At 31.9% G+C, this 22,115-nt stretch overlaps 4 protein-coding genes and 3 non-coding genes across 8 annotated transcripts; 4 read left to right on the top strand and 3 right to left on the bottom strand.

Annotated features, from left to right (window-relative positions):
* Positions 1 to 223: 223 nt before the first annotated feature.
* LOC105803247 (oleosin Ara h 15.0101) lies at positions 224 to 1,103 on the bottom strand. Its single transcript, XM_052633556.1, has one exon. The coding sequence runs from the start codon at positions 1,002 to 1,004 to the stop codon at positions 639 to 641; it is 366 nt and encodes a 121-aa protein (XP_052489516.1). The 5' UTR covers positions 1,005 to 1,103; the 3' UTR covers positions 224 to 638.
* A 2,477-nt stretch (positions 1,104 to 3,580) lies between these two features.
* LOC105761235 (serine/threonine-protein kinase Aurora-1) lies at positions 3,581 to 6,155 on the top strand. Its single transcript, XM_012579024.2, has 9 exons — positions 3,581 to 3,749; positions 4,106 to 4,222; positions 4,378 to 4,524; positions 4,622 to 4,717; positions 4,808 to 4,903; positions 4,991 to 5,087; positions 5,187 to 5,304; positions 5,733 to 5,805; positions 5,902 to 6,155. The coding sequence occupies exons 1-9, from the start codon at positions 3,717 to 3,719 to the stop codon at positions 6,001 to 6,003; spliced, it is 879 nt and encodes a 292-aa protein (XP_012434478.1). The 5' UTR covers positions 3,581 to 3,716; the 3' UTR covers positions 6,004 to 6,155.
* A 40-nt stretch (positions 6,156 to 6,195) lies between these two features.
* Positions 6,196 to 9,779, bottom strand: LOC105761110 (ATP-dependent 6-phosphofructokinase 6). 2 transcript variants are annotated; one of them, XM_012578844.2, is made up of 13 exons: positions 9,477 to 9,772; positions 9,183 to 9,229; positions 9,054 to 9,093; positions 8,514 to 8,576; positions 8,277 to 8,414; positions 8,022 to 8,180; positions 7,858 to 7,911; positions 7,716 to 7,784; positions 7,488 to 7,617; positions 7,147 to 7,412; positions 7,002 to 7,047; positions 6,762 to 6,916; positions 6,196 to 6,619 (listed from the first exon to the last, which is right to left on the bottom strand). In XM_012578844.2, the coding sequence occupies exons 1-13, from the start codon at positions 9,576 to 9,578 to the stop codon at positions 6,440 to 6,442; spliced, it is 1,449 nt and encodes a 482-aa protein (XP_012434298.2). In that variant the 5' UTR covers positions 9,579 to 9,772; the 3' UTR covers positions 6,196 to 6,439. The 2 variants fall into 2 exon arrangements, with proteins under 2 accessions (XP_012434298.2, XP_052489514.1); XM_052633554.1 differs by lacking the exons at positions 6,196 to 6,619; positions 7,002 to 7,047 and having other exon boundaries at positions 6,768 to 6,916; positions 9,477 to 9,779.
* A 2,703-nt stretch (positions 9,780 to 12,482) lies between these two features.
* Positions 12,483 to 12,678, top strand: LOC128042792 (U2 spliceosomal RNA). The gene has a single exon (XR_008198303.1). It is a non-coding gene; the product is annotated as a U2 spliceosomal RNA (small nuclear RNA).
* A 619-nt stretch (positions 12,679 to 13,297) lies between these two features.
* LOC128042636 (U2 spliceosomal RNA) lies at positions 13,298 to 13,493 on the top strand. The gene has a single exon (XR_008198151.1). It is a non-coding gene; the product is annotated as a U2 spliceosomal RNA (small nuclear RNA).
* A 2,861-nt stretch (positions 13,494 to 16,354) lies between these two features.
* On the top strand, positions 16,355 to 17,269 carry LOC105761310 (profilin-3). The gene is made up of 3 exons (XM_012579115.2): positions 16,355 to 16,623; positions 16,723 to 16,860; positions 16,942 to 17,269. Exons 1-3 carry the CDS (start codon positions 16,495 to 16,497, stop codon positions 17,074 to 17,076), a joined length of 402 nt encoding a protein of 133 aa, XP_012434569.1. The 5' UTR covers positions 16,355 to 16,494; the 3' UTR covers positions 17,077 to 17,269.
* A 1,105-nt stretch (positions 17,270 to 18,374) lies between these two features.
* Positions 18,375 to 18,570, bottom strand: LOC128042625 (U2 spliceosomal RNA). Its single transcript, XR_008198140.1, has one exon. It is a non-coding gene; the product is annotated as a U2 spliceosomal RNA (small nuclear RNA).
* Between the last annotated feature and the right edge of the window lie 3,545 nt (positions 18,571 to 22,115).

Here is a 22,115-nt window from a genome sequence, read left to right as displayed (position 1 = left end):
CAAGATTAAATTTTCAAAATTCTAAAAATATATAGACTAAAATGATTAAATTAGAGAACATTGACTAAATTTACAACTTTATACATAGCAAGGAACTAATAACAAAATCTAACCAAATGAATTCAACTATTACTATTTAGGTCATGACTAAAATTCCAAAATTCAGAAAATATAAAACTAAAATTGACCAAATAAAAAAGTACAGTGACTAAAATAACTAAATTAAAGTATAAAACTCATAATGTAAGCATAACACGGGGAATAATAGTAGAATTTGACCAATATTTTTTAAGGAGGTAAGACTTAAATTATGAATTCTGAGACTAAATGTAATTTTATAATTATATTATTTTATAAGGGACGAGAACTGAAATTCTACCATTTGGACCAAGCTCCTGGCACTGCCTGTGTACGTGGAATTACACTCAGTTGCGGAAGACAAAAAGTAATAATTTAAAAAAATAAGAACAAAAATGAATCTAATCAGCAACAAAAGAGAACCCGAGAAAAGCATGTAATGTTACAAATTATAAACCCCATAAACATATTATTTACGGTGTATGCATGCAAATTTGGATCAAAAACACACCAAACCAGACAGTAAATTCAACACTTGTAGATCGAGATCCTTCATATTATCATATCCTTGAATATTCCAAATCGTCCGCAGCTCCTGGCGGGGTATTATGCTTACCTTGAACGTAATTATGGACCCACGACAACGCGGTGATGACCGCCACGCCGCACCCACCTGAGAACAAGAACCTGGTTGTGACAAGCAAGATGGCTAGCCCAGCTGGGACGACAACCGGACTGAACAACACCATGAGTGGTGTCGCCATGACAAGAGCGATCACTGTGCCAGTAAAGGTTAACCCTGACAAGAAAAGAAACATTGCCCCCAGTGTGGTTGCCGTCAAAAACTTGGCCGTCTGGCGAGGTGATGGAGCTGAGTTGTTGAGCCTCCGAGTTATGGTCTCGCGTTTGTTTCGATCATTTGACATGATGAACGGCTCTGATTGCCTGGTCCGATCAACGACAAAAAAAATGGGCAAGAAAGTGAGAAAATGAAAGAGGAAGAGGAATTGAGAACTTGTAAGGAAGGTGAGAGAAATGGATGGTAAAATAACCCTAGCAGATCCAACTCGATAATATAGGATGATTTGTTTTTTCTATATCGGATTTAAGAGCACAAATTTTCATTAAAATTTTCAGTTATAATTGTATTATTTTAAAGGGACTAAAACTGAAAATTTATCATTTGGGACCAAGCCTCCTCCTCTGGCCGTGGAGCTACACTCTAAACAAAAGAGAATGTAAACAAATTATAAACCGCAAAAAACATATTATTTACGATGCATGCATGCTTGCAAATTTGGATAAAAAACACACCAAACCAAGCAGTAAATTTAACACTTTTAATTCGAGATCCTTCATATTATCATCATATCCCTAGCTCTACTTGCAAGCTTATTTCCTTCAATATTCCAAATGGTCCGCCGCTCCTGGGGGCGTATTATGCTTACCTTGCACGTAATTGTGGATCTAAGACAAAGCAGTGATAGCTGCCAGGTCGAACTTGTTCGAATCTAGTGCCTTCGGTGTAGTATGATCTCGTCTATATGTAATTGTATTTTTCGAATAAATTGGTTTAATGAAATATGCATCAGTTTCATTAGTATATCTATATATTGCCGTACGTCAACGATTTTTGCACACAATGCAAGATGAAAGCAAATATTAGTTCACTGGTATCTAACATTTAACTAATATTAAGCGGTATTATGTGATCGGATCGTAATGTGGAAAGACGACTTATATTAATAGATAATCTAAATATGTTCTCAGTTTAATCGAGATTGAGCAATTGATAGAAAGACTAATATGTCATATATCAAGTCTAATTGGGGAGATACATTGTGTTGGGTATCGAAGTAGATGACTCCTGAAAAATAGAAACATAGATGTGACTGACTAAAATGACAGTACATTGGACATAACCCAAGTAGAATAAATCCTAAATTTGTTTATGAATTTATTAATTTGTGTCAACCATAGTGTGGCATACCTTAATCCTGAGTAGATGATAGACTATGCATGCGTGACTCGTATACTTTGATATAAATGAAAGCTTGAGTTCTCATAGATAAGTAATCAAAAGTTGGTACATTGGGCAAACGACTTTTGTGTATGTGGCATCATTTCACAACAATAATTCATAGCCCAAATAAAAAGTTAATGATGTTCTCTCATCGGTATTACATAATATATAGATGAAGGTTATGGATCATTTTTTCTCTGTGATAAATAATTTAACTACTATTTAATAGTAATTGACTTTTTATGAAGAAGTATATAATTATGACATTGATTGTCTAGTCAAATCAACAATAGAAAAAAATCATCTCATACAATCCAATTTCTACTGTTATTTATTATTTTTACTTCCCACTTTTTTGCTCTGATGGTTTTCTCTTGTCATCGCCTGTGTCGCCTTTTTCACCAATTTCTCTTGCAATACCTTTGCATCTCTGCTCATCGAACACAATTTGCAAATTCACAAGTAAAAAGCGAAGACGCAAAATTCACATGATAAAAAAATAAAAAGGAAAAAGAAAGAGAAAGAGGGAACCTTTCATGGCGTTGCTGGGTTAAACCTATTTTTTATAATTTTTTGAGTATATATTTTTATAAGTTTTAATAATTTTTGAATTTCTATTTTTTTAAATTAAAATTAAAATTTTATTTTCTTATTTTCTAAAATCATGACCAGATTGTTATAATGTGCAAATATTAAGGGTTAAATTGGTTATTTTTTTCAAAATCAAGATCAAATTAATAAAATGGATAAACATTGAGGGTTAATTTTATTATTATATTAGGCCATGCCAATAGTGGCAGATCTAGAAATATGACTTAAGGGGCAGGGGCAAAGTCAAAAAGATTTGGGGGACGGAATTAAATTATATATTCTTATGATAGTGAAAATACAAATTTATCATTTTAATATCCTATATCTTTATAATTTTTAGAGGATTAAATCAAGTTTTTATCATTTTTGGGGGGCCAAAATGTAATTTTTATCATTACTAATTTAAAATTTTATAAATTATAAAGAACTTAAGTAGAAAAATTTGTATTTTAAGGGGTTAGGCCCCTGCCAACCCCCCTAGATCTACCCTGCACACCAACATTATGTTTGGTGATCCATCCCACTCTAACGATAGAGTTATTAAAGTTGATAATTTATTTAACGAGAGAAACTAAAATCGATGATTTATCTAATAAAAATGACTAAAATAAGAAAACTTAAAGTAGGTGATCAAAATAGGTAATCAAAATAGGAACGCGAGTAAACTTAAGTGATTAAATAAGTAGTTTATCCTTAAAAAAATACGTAATAATTTGAGACGAGTCCAATTGATTTTTTACTTACGCCCTTGTTTGGCCCACGAAAGGAAATAAATAGGACCGTAGCCGTAGGACGTTAACTAGCTAACATGACAGCCATGTGACGATAGCCTCTTCTCCCTCATAATAGAGACGCTCCCCTCTTCAGATCTCAAAAGAAGACAATTTTAAAAAACAACCGTTCCCTCCCACGTGGCACATTTTCCTAATCCGACCGTTGCAATGGGGGCTTCCTCCCAGATCCCTCCATAACCCCTCTTCTTTAACTCTGTAGGCCTCCCCCAAGATTTTCTTTCAAAAAAAAAATGGCGATCGCTGAGGCTCAACAACAAGAGAAGGTGAAGTTTTTTTTTTGTGTGTGTGTGTGTTTTGTTTTTAATCATTCAAGAACCAAAGAAAGCCCAAAAATTCAGGGTTTTTTATGGAGAACAGTTCCGATAAGGGTTTTCTTCGTATGGAAAGTTTCAATTCTCCAATAGGGTTGATTTAGGGTTCTAGTTTCAAAGTTTAGAATTTTGACAAATTTGCGTCCTGTTTTGTGCCCTTTGAGATCTAGGATTAGCGGGTTTTGAAATTTTGGGGTTTTTTGAGACAATGTTGTGGATCTTTTAAATATAATTTGGTTTTTTTTTTGGAGACAATGTTAGGGATTTTCTTTTATGTATGTATTTTAATTTGTTGATATCCATTATAGGTTTCTTCGGAGGTTCCGGCAGCTGAAAAGAAAAGATGGACCCTTGGCGATTTTGACATTGGGAAGCCTCTTGGACGGGGGAAGTTTGGCCACGTTTATTTAGCCAGAGAAAAAAGGGTCTGTTTCTTCTTCTTTTTTTCAATTATTCCTTTTTCGTTCATTTCTCCTTTCGGTCGGTAAGTTCGAAAAACAGACAAAATAGACCGGAAAAACCAAATGCTCACCCATTGTAATTATATTACTAGGCTGATCCTTATGTATTTTTCCAACAGAGCAATCATATTGTGGCCCTCAAAGTTCTTTTTAAAAGCCAACTACAACAATCTCAAGTTGAACATCAACTACGTCGAGAAGTGGAAATACAGAGTCACCTGCGCCATCCCAATATATTGAGGCTTTATGGATATTTCTATGATCAGGTATGAGCCTATATTGATGATTCAACGATGTATGTATGTAATTGAAAATGTTATGTATGAATTAACATTTGGTTTTCTGAATACAACCTTTTTGCAGAAACGTGTTTATCTGATTCTGGAATATGCGGCCAAAGGCGAACTTTACAAAGAACTGCAAAAATGTAAATACTTTAGCGAAAGACGAGCTGCTACCGTGAGTTTCTTCTTTTCCATTTCCCGATTGGATTGTTGCGCCTGTATTGTGTTCGATGGATTTATATGTTGCTTATGTTTTTTGCTGCAGTATGTTGCCTCTTTAGCTCGGGCACTCATTTATTGTCACGGAAAGCATGTCATACACAGAGATATCAAACCTGAGAACCTGTTAATCGGTGCACAGGTGATTCCTAACCTATGCCTAGTACTCGTTTGGTTATTCAATGAAAGTCTCATTGTGCTTATCTAGTCAATTCGGATTCCTTGTCAGGGTGAACTAAAGATTGCAGATTTTGGATGGTCTGTGCATACATTTAACCGAAGGCGTACTATGTGCGGTACACTTGATTATCTCCCTCCTGAAATGGGTATGTAGTAAACCATAGAACTAAGTGGTACACTGTAATGTTGCACTGTTTGTCATCTCATTGAACTAAGTTTCACCTTATATTTTATGTTCTCCACAGTTGAAAGTGTAGAGCATGATGCCAGTGTAGATATCTGGAGCCTTGGTGTGTTGTGCTATGAGTTTCTTTATGGAGTCCCACCTTTTGAGGCCAAAGAACATTCAGACACTTATAGAAGGTAAACTCAAGCTGCGGACACTAGAGAATATGAGTAAAGCTTTTGGTTAATTTTCAATTTTGAGTAAGAGATGCAGTTTAGAAAGGTTCAAGTTCTGTTTTCAGTTTTGAGCTAAGAGTACCTCATTTGAGACCGAGTAACAGTCTTAGAAGGTAAATCCGAGCTGCGGATGCTAGAGAACATTATTAGGGCTTTTGGTTAATTTTCAATTCTGAGCTAAGAGATGCATTTTAGAAAGGTTCAAGTTTTGTTTCAGTTTGAGCTAAGAGTACCTCTTTTGGGACCAGGAACACTCTTAGAATATTAATCCGAGCTCTGAAACAAAGAGAACGTGATTGAAACTTAAGTTTCCTTTTTCATAACTTGTTCACTAGGGTACCTCTTTTGAGTACCTATCATAACTTGTTCACTCTTTTCCCCATTCATAGGATTGTGCAAGTGGATTTGAAGTTCCCTCCAAAACCAATAGTTTCATCTTCAGCCAAGGACCTCATTAGTCAGGTATCTTTTGTTGCTTTTATTACTTGCAAATACATAAATATAACGTCAATGCTCCATCATTGGCATATACTGAACACACTTCAACATTATTTACAGATGCTTGTCAAAGATTCTTCCCAGCGCCTCCCACTACATAAGCTTCTTGAGCATCCATGGATTGTTCAGAATGCTGATCCATCTGGCATATATAAAGCTTAAGATACATTTGTTCCTCTATATTCTTTTCTTGATTATTGATTATGCAAAGAATGTTATGTTACTTAAATTCCATGAATCCTTACTTTGCTTGTGTCTCCAATCTTTGTAGGAATAACATATATTTGTTAAATCACAATGCATTTCTTCTGTAATCCACTGTTAAATTACTATGATTTGTATCAGTGGCCTGTCTTACAGCAAAGGAACGTCCAAAGTTTCTGAACCATTAATGGTAGCCAAAATATTTACATATCTAGTGTTGGCATACACAATGCATTTCTTCTGTAATCCACTGTTAAATTACTATGATTTGTATCAGTGGCCTGTCTAACAGCAAAGGAACGTCTAAAGTTTCTGAACCATTAATGGTAGCCAAATATTTACATATCTAGTGATGGTATACTATGCGATGGAACTTTCAAGGGCATGTCTTTGGTCAATTCATTGACATTGTCTTTACAATCTTCCCATCCAAGATGCCATTCGCAGGATATTTCTCTTTCTTGGCTTCAGCTATATCTCTAGGTTTCAAGAAGCTTGGCTGGTTTGTTGAAGAGAGCAGCCTTGCCCACATCCTGTCGGTAATCACAACCTTGTTCTGTTTCTCGATGATTCGCTGTTGGTGAAACAAATTTGGTAAGGAAAAAGTAGTCCAAACAAAAATCAATGATTAAACATAATCGGACTGACCACTGGATTGAGGTTAATGGTTTCTAACATTAAACCGTGTTCACTAACAGAGAAGTTAATAAACATACATTGAACGGAATGTAAGCATGTCTGCCATTGACAGGACCAACGGTGAAGCCTGTATACCCTGTCATTGCTCCATGAACTGCACCGTGAGCAAGTAGGGTGCAGTAGACATTATCTGAAGCAATGCTAGGAATAGCCCGGATCATGTATGTAGGATCTGCAAACCAAATTTCTCAACTCAAATATATTGCACACATATATTTAAGAGGAAGAAAACAAAATAAAGTGAACAGGATATTAACCTATATATTTAAGATTAATGGGCATTTTCTTCTTTGCAAAATGCTCCTATATATATGTAAGAAAGTATTTTAGTCTAAGATGTTATATCGAATCAGTAGCCATGTATCGAAAAAAAGCCAGAGGTTAGTCAATTGAAGGTAGCACCTTTATCTTGTGAGATATCCACAGCCCAACATCTTGCAGAAGCTTGTTACCAGAAGCATCTTGCTGGTCCACGGACTGCAAGCTTTCGGAAAGAAGTTCCTGTCCGGCTCCTTCAGCTATTACAATGACCATATGTCCGTTTTGTTTGAGTCGTTTTCCTATATATTCATAAAGTCCACCTTTTCCTTCGAGATAGAATGGTGACTCTGGAATCAAGCAACAATCGACATCACGGCTGGCAAGAGTAGCATACATCGCGATGAAACCTGCGGAGGATCGAAGAACAAATGAAGCTAGGAAACACCTAGCATTATTAGCAACAGTTGGTCACGATTTCATACCGCAGTAGCGTCCCATTAGCTTTACAAGTCCAATGCCGTTCCCAATACTTTCAGATTCAACGTGTGCTGCTTTAATGGCACGTTGAGCCTCCTCAACCACAGTATCGAAACCAAATGATTTGTCAATAACCTAAAACAAAATCAGTAACCACGCATAATACGCCATTCACAGATTAACTAACTTGTCGATCAAGTAACAAGGACAAAGTTTATAGATATGATAAGTACCGGAATGTCATTGTCAATGGTTTTGGGAATTCCGGCAACAGCTACTTTCAAACCACGTCGCCTTATTTCCTTCCCGGAGCAAAATTAGTTAAGCTAAAACATGCATGATTTGACATTTATAGAAAATAGCTAATGGTAATACCTCAAAAATCACAGCTGCTCCTTTATGTGTCCCGTCACCTCCGATTATATAGACCTGAACCGCTAAAGGATATAATTAGAACCAACAAAATGTAGTTGGCATGTATTCAAATAAAACAGAGAGGAGGCTCCAATGAAAGCCTCTACTCTAGCGCTTTAACGCACCTGATTGATCCCATGATCCTGAATGCGGTCAACAATCTTGACAGAATCATGACCTCCTCTCGAGGTTCCAAGAATCGTACCGCCACGTTTATGGATATCATCGACAAACTTAGGTGTTAAGGTGATAGTGTTCTTCGCATAAAAACCCCTATATCCTCCCTAAATATGGATCATGTATATGTGCTAGTGAGATTACTACATGATGCTAAACCAAGTTATTATAGGTTTGAATGCCTAAAGATCGAAATTACTTACATCGATTCCAAGAACTTTTCGGACACCATACATGTGATAGAGGCCACACACGATTTCCCTGATGACCGTGTTGAGCCCAGGACATAGACCACCACATGTTACAATGCATGCATTAACATCATCTGATTTAAAATACACCTGAGAAGCACACAGCATGTGACAATCAGTGAATTGTCCATTGCTTATCATTTTATAACTTTGAACCCCATAGCATTGAACCAAGATGACCAATTGTACCTTTTGGCGAGGTCCTGCGCGTCGAAAATGCACCCCTCTTGCACTTTCCTTGTGCACAACAATCTATGATTAAATAACTAGTGTGTCAGTTAACCATACTACTGATTAAGAAAGTACAAAAATGAGAACATTCCTTCATAAAACAAAGTTTCTAACGGAATATAGATATATATACATACTCCAAATAAAGGTAAAAATATAATGGAGCCCCTGTACTAAGAGTCGGATTGCATTTTGCCCCCTTTACTTAAAAAATGAACAAAATAATCCTTATATATTATATCAAAGAACAAACTGGTCCTTCAATTAAAAACAACATCCATTTATACTATTGAAAACTGGCTCATATAACAACCACACCAGTTTTTAACTCTACAAAGAATGAAATTTTTAACTAAAAGAAAATAATTTGTTATTTGATCTAACGGGGATTAATTTACTCATTTTTAAAAAATAGAGAAGACTCCATGTACTCTCATTTTATTTCTAAATAAAATTCCCATAAAATTAATAAGTTCAAGCACTAAGAGAAGGATTCACCTCCTCAGTGACGGTATCATCCTCATCAACAAAGTATTGCCTGTGAAACAGAAACGCATGCAAATAAATTACTCATCTTGATTAGCAGATGAAAAAAAACTTAATTAAGGTTTGGTTTGGTTTACTCACTCGACAACTGAATAAGCTGGATTATTTTGTAATGGATTCGGATAACTCTGTCACATGAATAAAACACAAATAAATAAGAAATAAAAGAAAGCACATATTAAGTAAAGTTCAGTAACTCATTAACATACCCCCCCCCCAAAAAAAAAAATCTGGGTTCATTAATACTGATTAAAAGATAATAAAGGCAGCAAATGCAATTTCACCCTTTTAAGTACAAAACAAACACAGTTCACTCAAAGTTCCAATATCCCCATTTAATGAATCATTAAATATACAAACAGAAAGAGGAAGTACGGGGAGATGATCAAGGTAATCGGTAAAGTGAGGAACGTCTTGGAGCAGGAAACCGGCAGCACCGGGAACTAACTTCGTATGGGTATCATTGGGATTTCCCATCGACAAAGAAAAACGTGAACAGTTGGATTTTTTCTGTTTGTGGTTAAAGAAATGGTGAAGGTATTGAAAGAGGGTGAGGATGGTGATATATAGAGGGTTTGTATTTGAAAAGAGAGATTGAGAGTGCCCATCAGAGCTGAGAGAGAAAAACAGGTGGTGGATGCTTATCCGAGTTGGATCGCCCACGTCAATATGCATGTAGCCCACGACAACTTTTCGAAATGGATCCTTATCCCAGGTTTCTTCTTTTTTCTGTTGGTTCAAATACTGGAGGCGCCGCATTTTATGTTTTCTCTGAATTTAACCGTACGGGTAATTATGAATTTAATTTTCATATTTTAATTTTAGAAATTTAGATTGTTTATTTTTAAATATCAAAACTTAACGTTGTTAATTTTATAAATAAATACTCATTTGATAGCTATGTAATTAATTAATTTGAACTTAACAAAATATTTTTAACAGTTTTAACAATTGAATCTGAATTTTAAAATCAAAAAGTAAAGAGATTAAATTCTAAATTTATTAAGAGTATAGAGACCAATAGTATAGCTCAACCTTTATTTCATAATTTTAATCTTATTATTTTTATCCAAAATTAAAGAAAGCATTGAATATTTTAATTTTTAATAAAATGAATAAATAGTTTATTTCAAAAATAAGATTTTTAATAATAAAATTAATTTAATATTTTCAATATTAAGTGATAAGTAATTATCTATTTATCATGTTCAACATTTTTTTTTAATTTTTTATATTAAGTGAAAAGATAATGTAGTTAATAAACACACTTTTGATCTTTTTAGCTAACGACACTTTGGTATTGTTAATAAAGGTTGAGATCTTCGACTTTGAAGGTTCAGGTTTGAGTTTCATCGAGTTCCATCATTTGTAATTATATTTTGTCAGTCTCCTCCCAACTATATGTAAGTTTCGTTCAATTTTTTCTAGATTAGTTCAACTTTTGTCCAATTTTTCATATGTTATGTATTGCATTGGTTGGATTTTACATTGTAATTGATCGAACATATATTTATATTTGTACATGTGTTGTAGTTGTAATTGTATTGTCTTTGTACTATTAAAACTTTTAAAAAGATGTTTTTTTTTGTTTTTTTTATTAATTTATTTTTCTACTATTTTGATCTAATAATTGAAGTCTAAATAATAACATCATAAAAAGTATTAAATCAACTTTATGACATTTTTAAATATAAAAATTTGATCATGCAACCAGTTTAAAATTGTGTGAAAGTGTTCATAGGTCAGGTGGTCCATCAAACCGTTTATATATATGTTATGGTTAAATATAAATAAATAATATTTTTATTGCTTTCAAACAGTAAAATGAACTTTTTAGATAGGCCTAAGTAAGTCGGGCTCAAGTTTAAAATTTTTATTTGGAATTAAGTCTTGACTCAATCCATAAACACATTTCCTCCACTCTATGAAACAGAGTTTCTTAGGTTTATATAGGAAATCTTGCAAGTCTAGTCTCACATTATTACTTGCTTATTTGGTTCATCATATCTCGAGTTTGGAATTTATGCTCGTCAGCTCATTATCATTGCTCGGAAATCTCCCCTTTTCTTTATTAGTATTGATTTTCAAACTCGATCAGTCTCTTAAGCTTTACTTGGTAGAGTGAAAAGAAAATTGGAATGATAAAAAAATGAATGGGTACGGGAAATTAGAAGGATGGAAAACATAATTTTCTTTCCATGTGTCATTGGTGGGAGATGAAAAAATGGAAGAAAATAAAAGAAAATAAAATATTTAAAAAATGCATAATTTTGAATTAATTTATGCATTTTATCTCTTTTATCTCATCATTCTAATTTAAAATAATTAATTTTTCTACATTAGGATGAAAAATTATCTATTTTTTCTTTTTTTTACATAAATAACTAAAAAATAGTGAAAAAAATCAAATAGTAGACAACAAACCCAAATCAAAGAGAAAGGAAAATAACGTAAGTTGTGCGTCATATTTTTACATATGTCTATCGACTCCTTTTATACTTCCAAATTATATGGTTCAAATTATCTTTTAACTTATCAACCATCTTTCATGCAAAGTAATTAGGGTAAGCATTTGGTTGATTCGGTTTTATAAATGATATATTATATTGTATAAACTATTTCAAATTATTATATAACTATAAATAAAATTATCAGTTAGTAAGATTTATTTGATCATCCGATTGAATTTAACAAATAAATTAATTTTCAAACTAATTATTTTAAAATCAACTAAGCCAGACTGAGTTAACTAAATTTGAATCATTAGATTAATTTATTGGTTTAAACCAATTAATGCTAAGCTTAGTTTTATAAATTATATATATATTTGATATTCTTTATGCCTGTTTTATGATCTGTATATTGTAACATATAATTTTAAATTTTTATATAAATATATTTAAAAATAAAATAAAATTATTATCACTTAAATAGATGGAGCCGTTGCTATTTTTAGCATTGTAAGGCTTTCACCATTTGCTAATATGATGCACACTTACGATGACGATGTTACCAAAAGCCAAGGATTTGATACTTTGATGAAGTGTTGTTGACCCATAAAAGCGAAGAACTATATTTGAAATTCTCTTCTTATCTTCATCATCACATCTACCCATGAAGTTATAGCAGAAGAAAAAATGGCAGAGGTTTGTCCCTCTTCAACAAACACTATCCGCAATTATATGACTCTTTCATGAATCAACTTCCTTTCATTTTCGATTTCAACAATACCTGAATTTTGCCCCTTACGAATACTTGTGAGAAGCTGCTTGCTTACAAACAAGTTGTTGAATATATTGGTGTATATCCCACATCATTGGAATACAAACAGACGAGGGGAGAAGCAGCCTATAAAAAAAGCGGGCTTGAACATCTTCAAGCATACCTTTCTCGGCCTTTTGGCTAAGATCAAGTGTAGTATCTGTTCTTATCAGTTTAATATCTGATACGTGAGCCATTGGCTCACATGATATTAAATTTATTTTTTGAGGTGGAGGGTCCATCGCAGTAGCTTGCTACTGGGACTCTCGAGCGTCGCCCAAGCGTTGCACTATTGCTCGGGCCTGGCGCACACCAACCAATTATAGTTTAAATGCTGACCTTTCCTCAATATTGGACTTCTTAATTCAGACCTTGTCAGCCATACAAGATACTATATGTTTGCATTTTTACTCCCAAAATCTTCTCGTTGAAATCATTAGAAAACATTTATGGGCTTATGTAAAAATGTAACAGTTGATTTTTAAGGTTTATGCATTATCTGTTGAATTATGCTATGTTGGAACCTAAATTGATTTGCATTGTATGTCACTGTTCTCACCTACTGCTAATATGATAGTAGCTTCCATTTCACGTAATTGTACGAAATGGTACTCAAAGCCCAAGTGTATGAAAAAGTGTGAATCATAAAAGCAAAGAATTATGTTTCTTTCTTAGCCTCAACTTTTCTTCATCGTCTCCCCCACGAAAGTTAAAACAGAAGCAAAATTAGCAGAGATTTGTCCCCACTTCAACAAACATTTTCTCCTATAATGACGACTGTTTCATGAAGTTATAATCAGGACTTCTATAAGAGAGAATTTTGTTAGTTTTGAGTAGAAGCTTCTTTGATTAGGCCTATATCCCACATCGCTGGGATACAAACAGATGAGGAGAAAAGCAGCTTATAAAAGAAGCGGGCTTAGACGGATACAAGCATACCTTTCTCGGCCTTTTGGCTAAGATCAAGTGTAGTATCTGTTCTTATCAGTTTAATATCTGATACGTGGGCCAATGGTCCACACGATATTAAATTTATTTTTTGAGGAGGAGAGTCCATCACAGTAGCTTGCTACTGGGAATCTCGAGCGTCGCCCAAGTGTTGCACTATTTCTCGGGCCTGGCGCACTCCGACCAATTTTAGTGCGAACCATCTTTTGTATAGTTTACATCAGTATTTTAATGTAATTATCTTGAATATTATAATGACTACGTTTAAATATAATTCTTTCTTTTTACCATCGATTCTTTTTGTGATTAATTTTATTGAAGTTATTGAATCATCACTCGACATAACAATCGTCTTAATATTTTTTTAATAATCTAATTTTTGCAAGTACAAATTTTTGAATATGCAGTCGAGGATCTCTTTATTATATTACTGAACAATTATCTTTATAAACCAAACTGATTTTTTCAAAAGGATTTCTAAAACCCTAAGATGACTGGTCCATAAACACATTGGGCTTATATATAATCCCAAGCAGGAATTTCTATAAATTTGAGTGGGTGTAGTATCAGTGTTATATATAATTATATTGGTTTATTATATATCATTTTAATTATTTATTATATACCCATCTAACGATTTTCTTCATATATTTCACCTAATTTCGCCCTAATTATATTCCATTTCGAAGCTATTTCTTTATCTCAGTACCAAATCTGTAGAATATGTATGAAGATACAAATAATGTGCATATATGGTTTAATTTTAATTTTATCTTTCTATTTTCTGAAATTTGAAAAATTAGTTCTTGTAATTTATCATAATCACATTATTTTACTTTAAGAAAATTTAGAAGTTTGTTTAATTGGGTAAATATTGTCTAGCTTTATTGTTATATTGTTTACTTGGATATCAATAGTTTAGGAATTTTATGCACGAAATTCTATAATAAAATAAACATTTTAAATTTATTATTAATTGTATTAAACTCTCAATTTCTTTTAAAAAATTCAAGGGTTAAATTCTGACAAATTAGAGAGATTTAACTTTTAGTTTTGGTAGTGGATTAAACTATATATATTTAATATGATTGAATATTTTAAAAGAATATAAGGCCTTCAAGCGTGAGAAAATGTTCCAACCCAGAGAGAATTCAGCACCAAAAGATATTCATGCTAGAGTTTACATTGCTTTGCTTTTACCCTAAATTGTTTTAGATTTTATTTTTTATTTTTACATAATTGATGTGTTTAAATTATTTGTAGTTTGGCCTACACTAGACATTATTAAATCATTTCCTTCTATTTATTTTCAAGATGACTAAATCTTTTTAATTCGATTTAATATAACGTTAGTTATTATTATCCATGGCATTCCATTAATGACAATCACCATAGGAACTAAAATGTCAGCTTTTTAAACATGATTAAAATATTCCTTCTAGTAGTATTCAGACAAACTTTTTGACATAACACAGAGGCTTACAGTGAACTTTAATCCAAAATGCTATGTCAAACGTGCAGAGTGAAAAACGAGTAAATAAATAATTGTTTCGTAATTTTATAATTGTGTTAGTGATATCAACTTTCACGAATTGTGCCTAAGCCCTCTCAAGGTCTCAATTTCTCAATTTATTTCTTATTAGAAGGTAAATTTTTTTGGCATATAAAAAACTATGTCGTCGATATGTTTTTCTTACATCAAGTTACACCGGTCTGATCAAATTTTGAGTCAATTCGAAACATAAAGACATTATAGATTTGCATTCTAGATTAGAGTATCAATGGTCCGTTAGACATGCCAGGCACGTTGCATATTATTAGACCAACTATCTACAATATAGGCCACGTCTTACATGGATAATTTTGAAGCATCCATTATTTATGCCACAATCTTCGCTTTTTCTTTTAATGGTAAGTAAATTTGTCGCGATAAAAAGGTTTTTAATATTATAAATTCCTCTCTTTTTTTATAACAAACTAAAAAAATTTTAATTACGAACTAACAATAGCAGCAAGATTGAATAACAAAAAATGTCTATCTATCCGTATCTCATCATCAACCAATGAAAGAATACCATGAAAATTTTGAACACCAATAAAAAAACCTTTCATCAGGTCAACCAAAATATCCGTATATGATATTTGTTTGAAATAGTCAAAATAAAAGAAGTATAAAAACAAATAAATAATAATGGCAGACAACAACAAAGTGGCGAGCATGAATGGGAAGATGGTTTTACTCATTATTTTCATAAATATAAATAAATTCGTTGTTTTAAATATAGATATAAATATTTTTTATAAGGGAAAATTAATGATATTGTTCAAACATTGATTTTGCAATATATATACATATATATAAATTGCATTCAAAATAGAAACATTAGTCATTAATAACGTATTAATTTACACAAATTTAACATATTAAATGTATATAACATAATTGCAGGAAGATTTAAGGCTAAAAATTCATGATAAAAATTTGAATCTTAATTCAATTAACATCATTATTATTTATAATAATTAGGAGAACGTAGGCTCGAGTGTAATTGAATGACTAATATCAATTATTTCGGTCAATTAAGTAGGATTTACCTCGACTTTTGTTAAAAGATAAACCATCATATAAAAATTAAAGCTGTTAAAATCGAATTGAACTAATGGATATATCTATTTAGAGTAAGATAAAAGTTTGATTGATTAGCAATTGATATGAATAAAATTTTATATCTTTAAATAACTTTTATTTTAATATTTTTTTTAAAATTTGAATCGGATGAATCAATTTAACTGATGATTTTTAAACCTATAACCTCACCAATATTACCACCAAAACATGGATCGAAATAATATAACCATTAAGCTTTTCTTAATCAGTAGTTGAGAGTTCGATTCTAATCTTGGGCATGGAAACATTTTAAAACTCGTAACTAGCATTTATCCCTTAATTGATCTACGAAAGATTAATTACTGAATTAATAATAATAAATCCCTGAGCGACAGCAAATCTAATACAATAATATTAGTCCACGTTGGACAATGTCCAGCGCAGCTTATTTTTCACGCAATCTGCCTTGCATAACTTTCTTCCTCGCCAAACAGAAATTTCTCTTTCCCTCTCTTTCTCTTTAAAATCCCGATGCAATCCCATTAGCAAAACCCAAAACAAGTTCAAAAGAAAGTTATGTCTTGGCAGCAGTACGTTGACGAGCACTTGATGTGCGATATAGATGGTCAACCCATCCATCTAACTGCTGCTGCAATTATCGGCCACGACGGCAACGTTTGGGCCCAGAGCTCCACTTTCCCTCCGGTTCTCTTCCTCTTATAACGTTTCAATTTTGCGTTATCAGTTGACTAGAGAAAAAGGGTTCTTAAAGTTCTTTTTTTGTGTGCTTGATGGTGTTTGTAGTTTACCCCTGAAGAAATAAGTGCAATCATGAATGATTTTGCTGAACCCGGTTCTCTGGCACCAACCGGATTATTCCTCGGTGGTGTAAAATACATGGTGATCCAAGGTGAACCGGGTGCTGTAATAAGAGGAAAGAAGGTAATGTTTTTATAGTAAAATACCTTCTTAATTGAACCTATATCAGCAGCATGGTTTGATTGAAGTATATCACTGATACAGGGTGCCGGCGGTGCGACCGTGAAAAAGACCAACCAAGCACTCATCATCGGGATATATGATGAGGCTGTAACACCTGGTCAATGCAACATGATTGTGGAAAGGCTTGGGGATTATCTAATCGATCAGGGTGTTTAGTTAGTTTTCTTTTTGGTCATTGGTAATGTTCCTTCCATTTTGTCCCGTTTCCTTTATTTTGATATCAGATTGTGTGTGAAGATGAAATGGTTCTTTAGTATGTTGTATGAGTTTTTATTTTTTTATGTTGGGAAATTTTATTTGTAAGGGAATTATTGAACTATATACTGAATGATTTTCTGTTATCTGCTTATATGCTATTGATGTTAATTTTTATATAAAACTAATTTGCTCATGTTCTCTTTCATTTTATTAAGAACTTTCACTTAAATTTGCTATTAGCGGTCACTTTTCATAGATTAATATCTCGTTAATTATTAGATACTAAATTATTAAAATTATAAGTAAAATATTATGGTTTAAAATATAATATATATAGTAACATGCTAACTTAATTATTGTCAAAAGATATATTTTTTTGCATAGAACTTCAAAGGAAATTTCATTTTAACATTTATAAAAAACATAAAATAAAATTTAAAAGCATAAACTCTTATTCTCAATTATAAAATTTTAAAAATTAGAACATATAAATTAATTCCTAATTTATCTCATAAATTTCAAATTTCATATCAATAAATCTTTTACCTACAAAAAATAAATAATCAAAAATAACATGTCAAATAAATCTAATCAACCTAAAACACACATAACAAATAAAATTACATAAGAAAATAAAATATTCTTTGTACATAACATATATAGACTTTTTTATTCGACAAATATTAAAAATAAATTATGAATAAATAAAAATATAAAATAAATACATACCTTAATAGCTATTTTTAACGAAATAATACCTTACAAAAATGAGCCGAATGGGAGAGTATGAGGGGAGAAATACTAGATATGCCGCCTATCAAATAAGGGTCACTGGTGCCGCCTATCAAATAGGCACTACACCCCTATACTCTTTTCTTTTTTCTATTTAACGAAATTGTATCAAAATCAATGTAGTGTCGTCTATGTACCATCCTCTACCCATTTGAATGTACCATTTTGATACATAATTTTTACAATATGCCATTTATGTGTTTCTTTTAATATTATTTAGGTAAATCAAAATAGAATCTAATTCGGCTGCAGTTTGGTCGGTAAATGTAATTTCCCTTGGTAGCTACAAGAAAAATAAAAATTAAAAAATACAGAAACTAAACAATATTTCATGTCGTTGCGACACTGCAGATAGTTGAAAATTTGCAAAACTAGAGTTAAGATAAGGCCATGGAATAAGTTAAAAAACTAAACAAGGAATCATATTAAAACCTGAACCTGCTTAATATTTGCATTTGACTTGGGCGGGGTGCGCCAGGCCCGAGCAATAGTGCAACGCTTGGGCGACGCTCGAGAGTCCCAGTAGCAAGCTACTGTGGTGGACCCTCCCCCTCAAAAAATAAATTTAATATCATGTGAGCCAATGGCCCACGTATCAGATATTAAACTGATAAGAACAGATACTACACTTGATCTTAGCCAAAAGGCCGAGAAAGGTATGCTATGTTTTGTTGAAGCCCGCTTCTTTTATAGGCTGCTTCTCCCCTCGTCTGTTTGTATCCCAATGATGTGGGATATACAGCAACTTGTTTGTAAGCAAGCAGCTTCTCACCAGTTTTGTTGAAATCGAAAATGAAAGATAAGTTGATTCATGAAACAGTCATATATCCTTTAAATCTCTTTAGAATTAGGGTATGTTGGCTCTTCTCCAGTCAAAATCTCTTCTTCTCACCATGAACTGGCGTTGGCAATCCCCATTCTATAGGTTGGTCACATTGATGCCTAGGATGCGAAAGGCCGTGGCGGTAAATAGTCGAAGGGCACAAACAATGAACGTAGAATTGTATTTGCGCGACTTGGAAACTTTTCGAGTTCAAGAGTACATCACCTGTCGTTTGGGTCTTCCACCTAGGTCGTACGCAGTTGATATGCGAAACAGGCGATGTGAGTGTGTGATATTTCAGACTTTTTGATATCCGTATGCGCATGTTCATGCAACGTGTGCGAGAGCAAACCTAAATGTTGAACAATTCATAGACGAGATCTACACGTTGCAACACACATTGTGTATATGGGGGAATGAATTTCCTGTAATATCTGATGTCTCAAACTGGGAAATTCCACCGTCTGCTTTTGAGATGGTGCCTGATCGTAGTCTCTGTAGACATCCTAAAGGTTGACTACAATCGACAAGAATTCGAAATGACATGGACGTCAGGGAGACGAGCGAACCCAAACTGTGCACTGTGTGTCGAACATCCGGACACAACCGATCAACTTGCCCACATCGTGTCTATGTTTTCGGCCAATCGTCTCATAATGTTGGACTCGAATATGACAAATGATATATTATTGAGCGCATGTTCTTGTAAAAACATTGTAAAAATATGAAAAATTATACAAAATTATATGCTTTATTCAAATTATATATTTGATTAAATATAATACAATATACATACATATTTAATTTAAAATACATTAAAATGAAATAAATAACAACGAGAGAAAATTAATATGAAAAACGTAAATTAAAATGGAAAGAAAGATAATTTAAATGAAATGAAAAAAATTAAACTGGAAAGAAAGATAATTTAAATGAAATAAGAAAAAATTAAATTAAAATGGAAAAAAAGATAATTTAAATGAAATAAGAAAAAATTAAATTAAAATGGGAAGATAGATAATTTAAATGAAATAAGAAACAAATTAAATTAAAATGGGAAGATAGATAATTTAAATTAAATGAGGAAAGAAATTAAATTTAAATGGGAAGATAGATAATTTAAATGAAATGGGAAAAAATTAAATTTAAATGGAAAAAAAAGGATAATTTAAGTAAAATGGAAATGAAATGAAATAAAATGAAAGAAATGAAACTGAAATAGAAATGAAATGATAAAAAAAATGAAATGACATCTTAGGCTAGGCCTGCGTCAGACCTGCGCCAAGCCTGGGAAATAGAGTGTTAGTGGCCGGCACCAACAAGCCTGCTTCCTAAGATTTGACCCAACATTTGAAGCCTAAAAAACCCAAATGAAAAACTAAAAAAAATAAAATAAGAAATTGTTTAATTTAAATAAAATTTAAAATTTTGTAATGGAATGATATTTAAATTGAAAAAAAAATTAAAATAAAATATGAAAAGTTTTAAATGATTCTGATATTGAGACTACTTCTAATTAATACGAAAAATATGAAATGAATTGAAAAAAATTAATGAAATGAAATGTTAAATGAAATATGAATATGAAATGTAATGTAATTTGTAATGAATATAAAATGAAATGAAATGTTAAATGAATATAAAATGAAAAGATGATTTTGAAATGGAATGAAAGTTTAAATGAAAATAAATTATAAATTTAAATGGAAAAAATTAATTTTAATGAAATGGAAATGTAAATGAAATGAAAATACAAATGAACTGAAAATGAAGAAATGAAATGAAATGAAAATATAAATAAAATGAAAAAAATAAAAAAGGTGAAAGGACTTGTTAGGCCTGACCCGCATGGGAAATGGAGTGTCAGTGGCTGGCACTAGTAGGCCTATTCCCTAGTATTTGACTCAACATTTCAGGCCTAAAATATCTCTCAAAAAAAAGAATAAAAATGAAATGAGAAATTTTTTTAATTTAAATGAAATTTAAAATTTTGTAATGGAATGATATTTAAATTGACAAAAAATTTAAATAAAATATGAAAAAAATTTAAATTACCCTCATATTGAGAGTACTTCTAATTAATATGAAAAAATATGAAATGAATTGAAAAAAAATTAAATTGAAAAAAGATAACATTACATGGCCAGCACCTAAATTTTTTTTTAAATTCCCTAGTGCTGGCCATCAGTGTCCCAAAATAAAAAAAAAGTTGCATTGGAACACAAAAAAAGTACCTAGTGCCGACCATCTACTGGCTAGCACCAATTTTTTTTTTATATCTCTAGTGCCAACCATTACATGGCCAAAACTTTTTTTTTAAAATATTGGTATTTTTGTATACCGGTATGATACAATGTAAAAAAAAAACCCTGGTGCCGGCCACTGGTTCCCAAACTCAAAAAAATTAATATTTTAAAACATGGCACAATTATCAAGCAATCATAGGGCCAAAACACTAGGTAGTGCCAGCCATTGAGTTCTCAAAACCCTAATCTACTGTTCATTTCAGGTCATTTTGATAATTATTTTTTAACATGAGTCATTTTTATAAATATTAAAAAATTTTAGATTAGATTGATAAAATAGCCACAAATTTTCAAACACTTTCAAGCTTTGGTAACAATATTAGCAACAAACAACGATTGTGAGCTGATGGGCATAAATTTTGATCCCGAGCATCTAATGAAGGCTAGAAGATGCTTTGTTAAATAATATATATATAAACCTACAATATTTGTATCCAGATGACTTGAATAATTAGATATGTCGCTATGTTTATGGAGATTAATTCTAAGCTTGAAACTATTATCCATTAAAAAAAACATTATCAAATTTTAAATATGATAAAAAAAATTTTACTTAAAAAATTTTACTTGTGGAAAGCCAAGGTGGCATTTGCATTTGGGGGAATATTAATATTTCTTATGGATAATTTGTATTGCATGTCTTTAGCGGGTATTATTCTGAAAATATCTGTAATACCCCCAAACTATCGCCGGAACAGGGTTACAAGGCATTATCAAACATATCTAACAATTTATAAATAATTCATAACTAAATAACAAATAAATTAAAATATAATCGTAAATTCATATGTTTGATTACCAATTGGCTTCATTTATTTTATTTTATTTTAAAAAAAACTTCGACTGCATTTCTGCTTATTTTTACATAAAACCCCCTACAAATTTCAACCGCAACCAATTCACAATCCATACAAATTCATATTCAGATAACCTAAACATATCTTAAACATTAACATATTAATTTACTAAATAAATAAATATTTGCATATACTGTTTAAATAAATAAACTTTATTTATTCTATTTCAGTTTAGTACCAACTTACCGTTTTATAACTTAACATTTCATTTATCATTCA

The sequence above is a fragment of the Gossypium raimondii genome, chromosome 7, assembly GCF_025698545.1.
Source record: "Gossypium raimondii isolate GPD5lz chromosome 7, ASM2569854v1, whole genome shotgun sequence".
In the NCBI taxonomy this organism is placed as follows: Eukaryota; Viridiplantae; Streptophyta; class Magnoliopsida; order Malvales; family Malvaceae; genus Gossypium; species Gossypium raimondii.
This window is presented reverse-complemented; position numbering and strand designations above follow the sequence as displayed.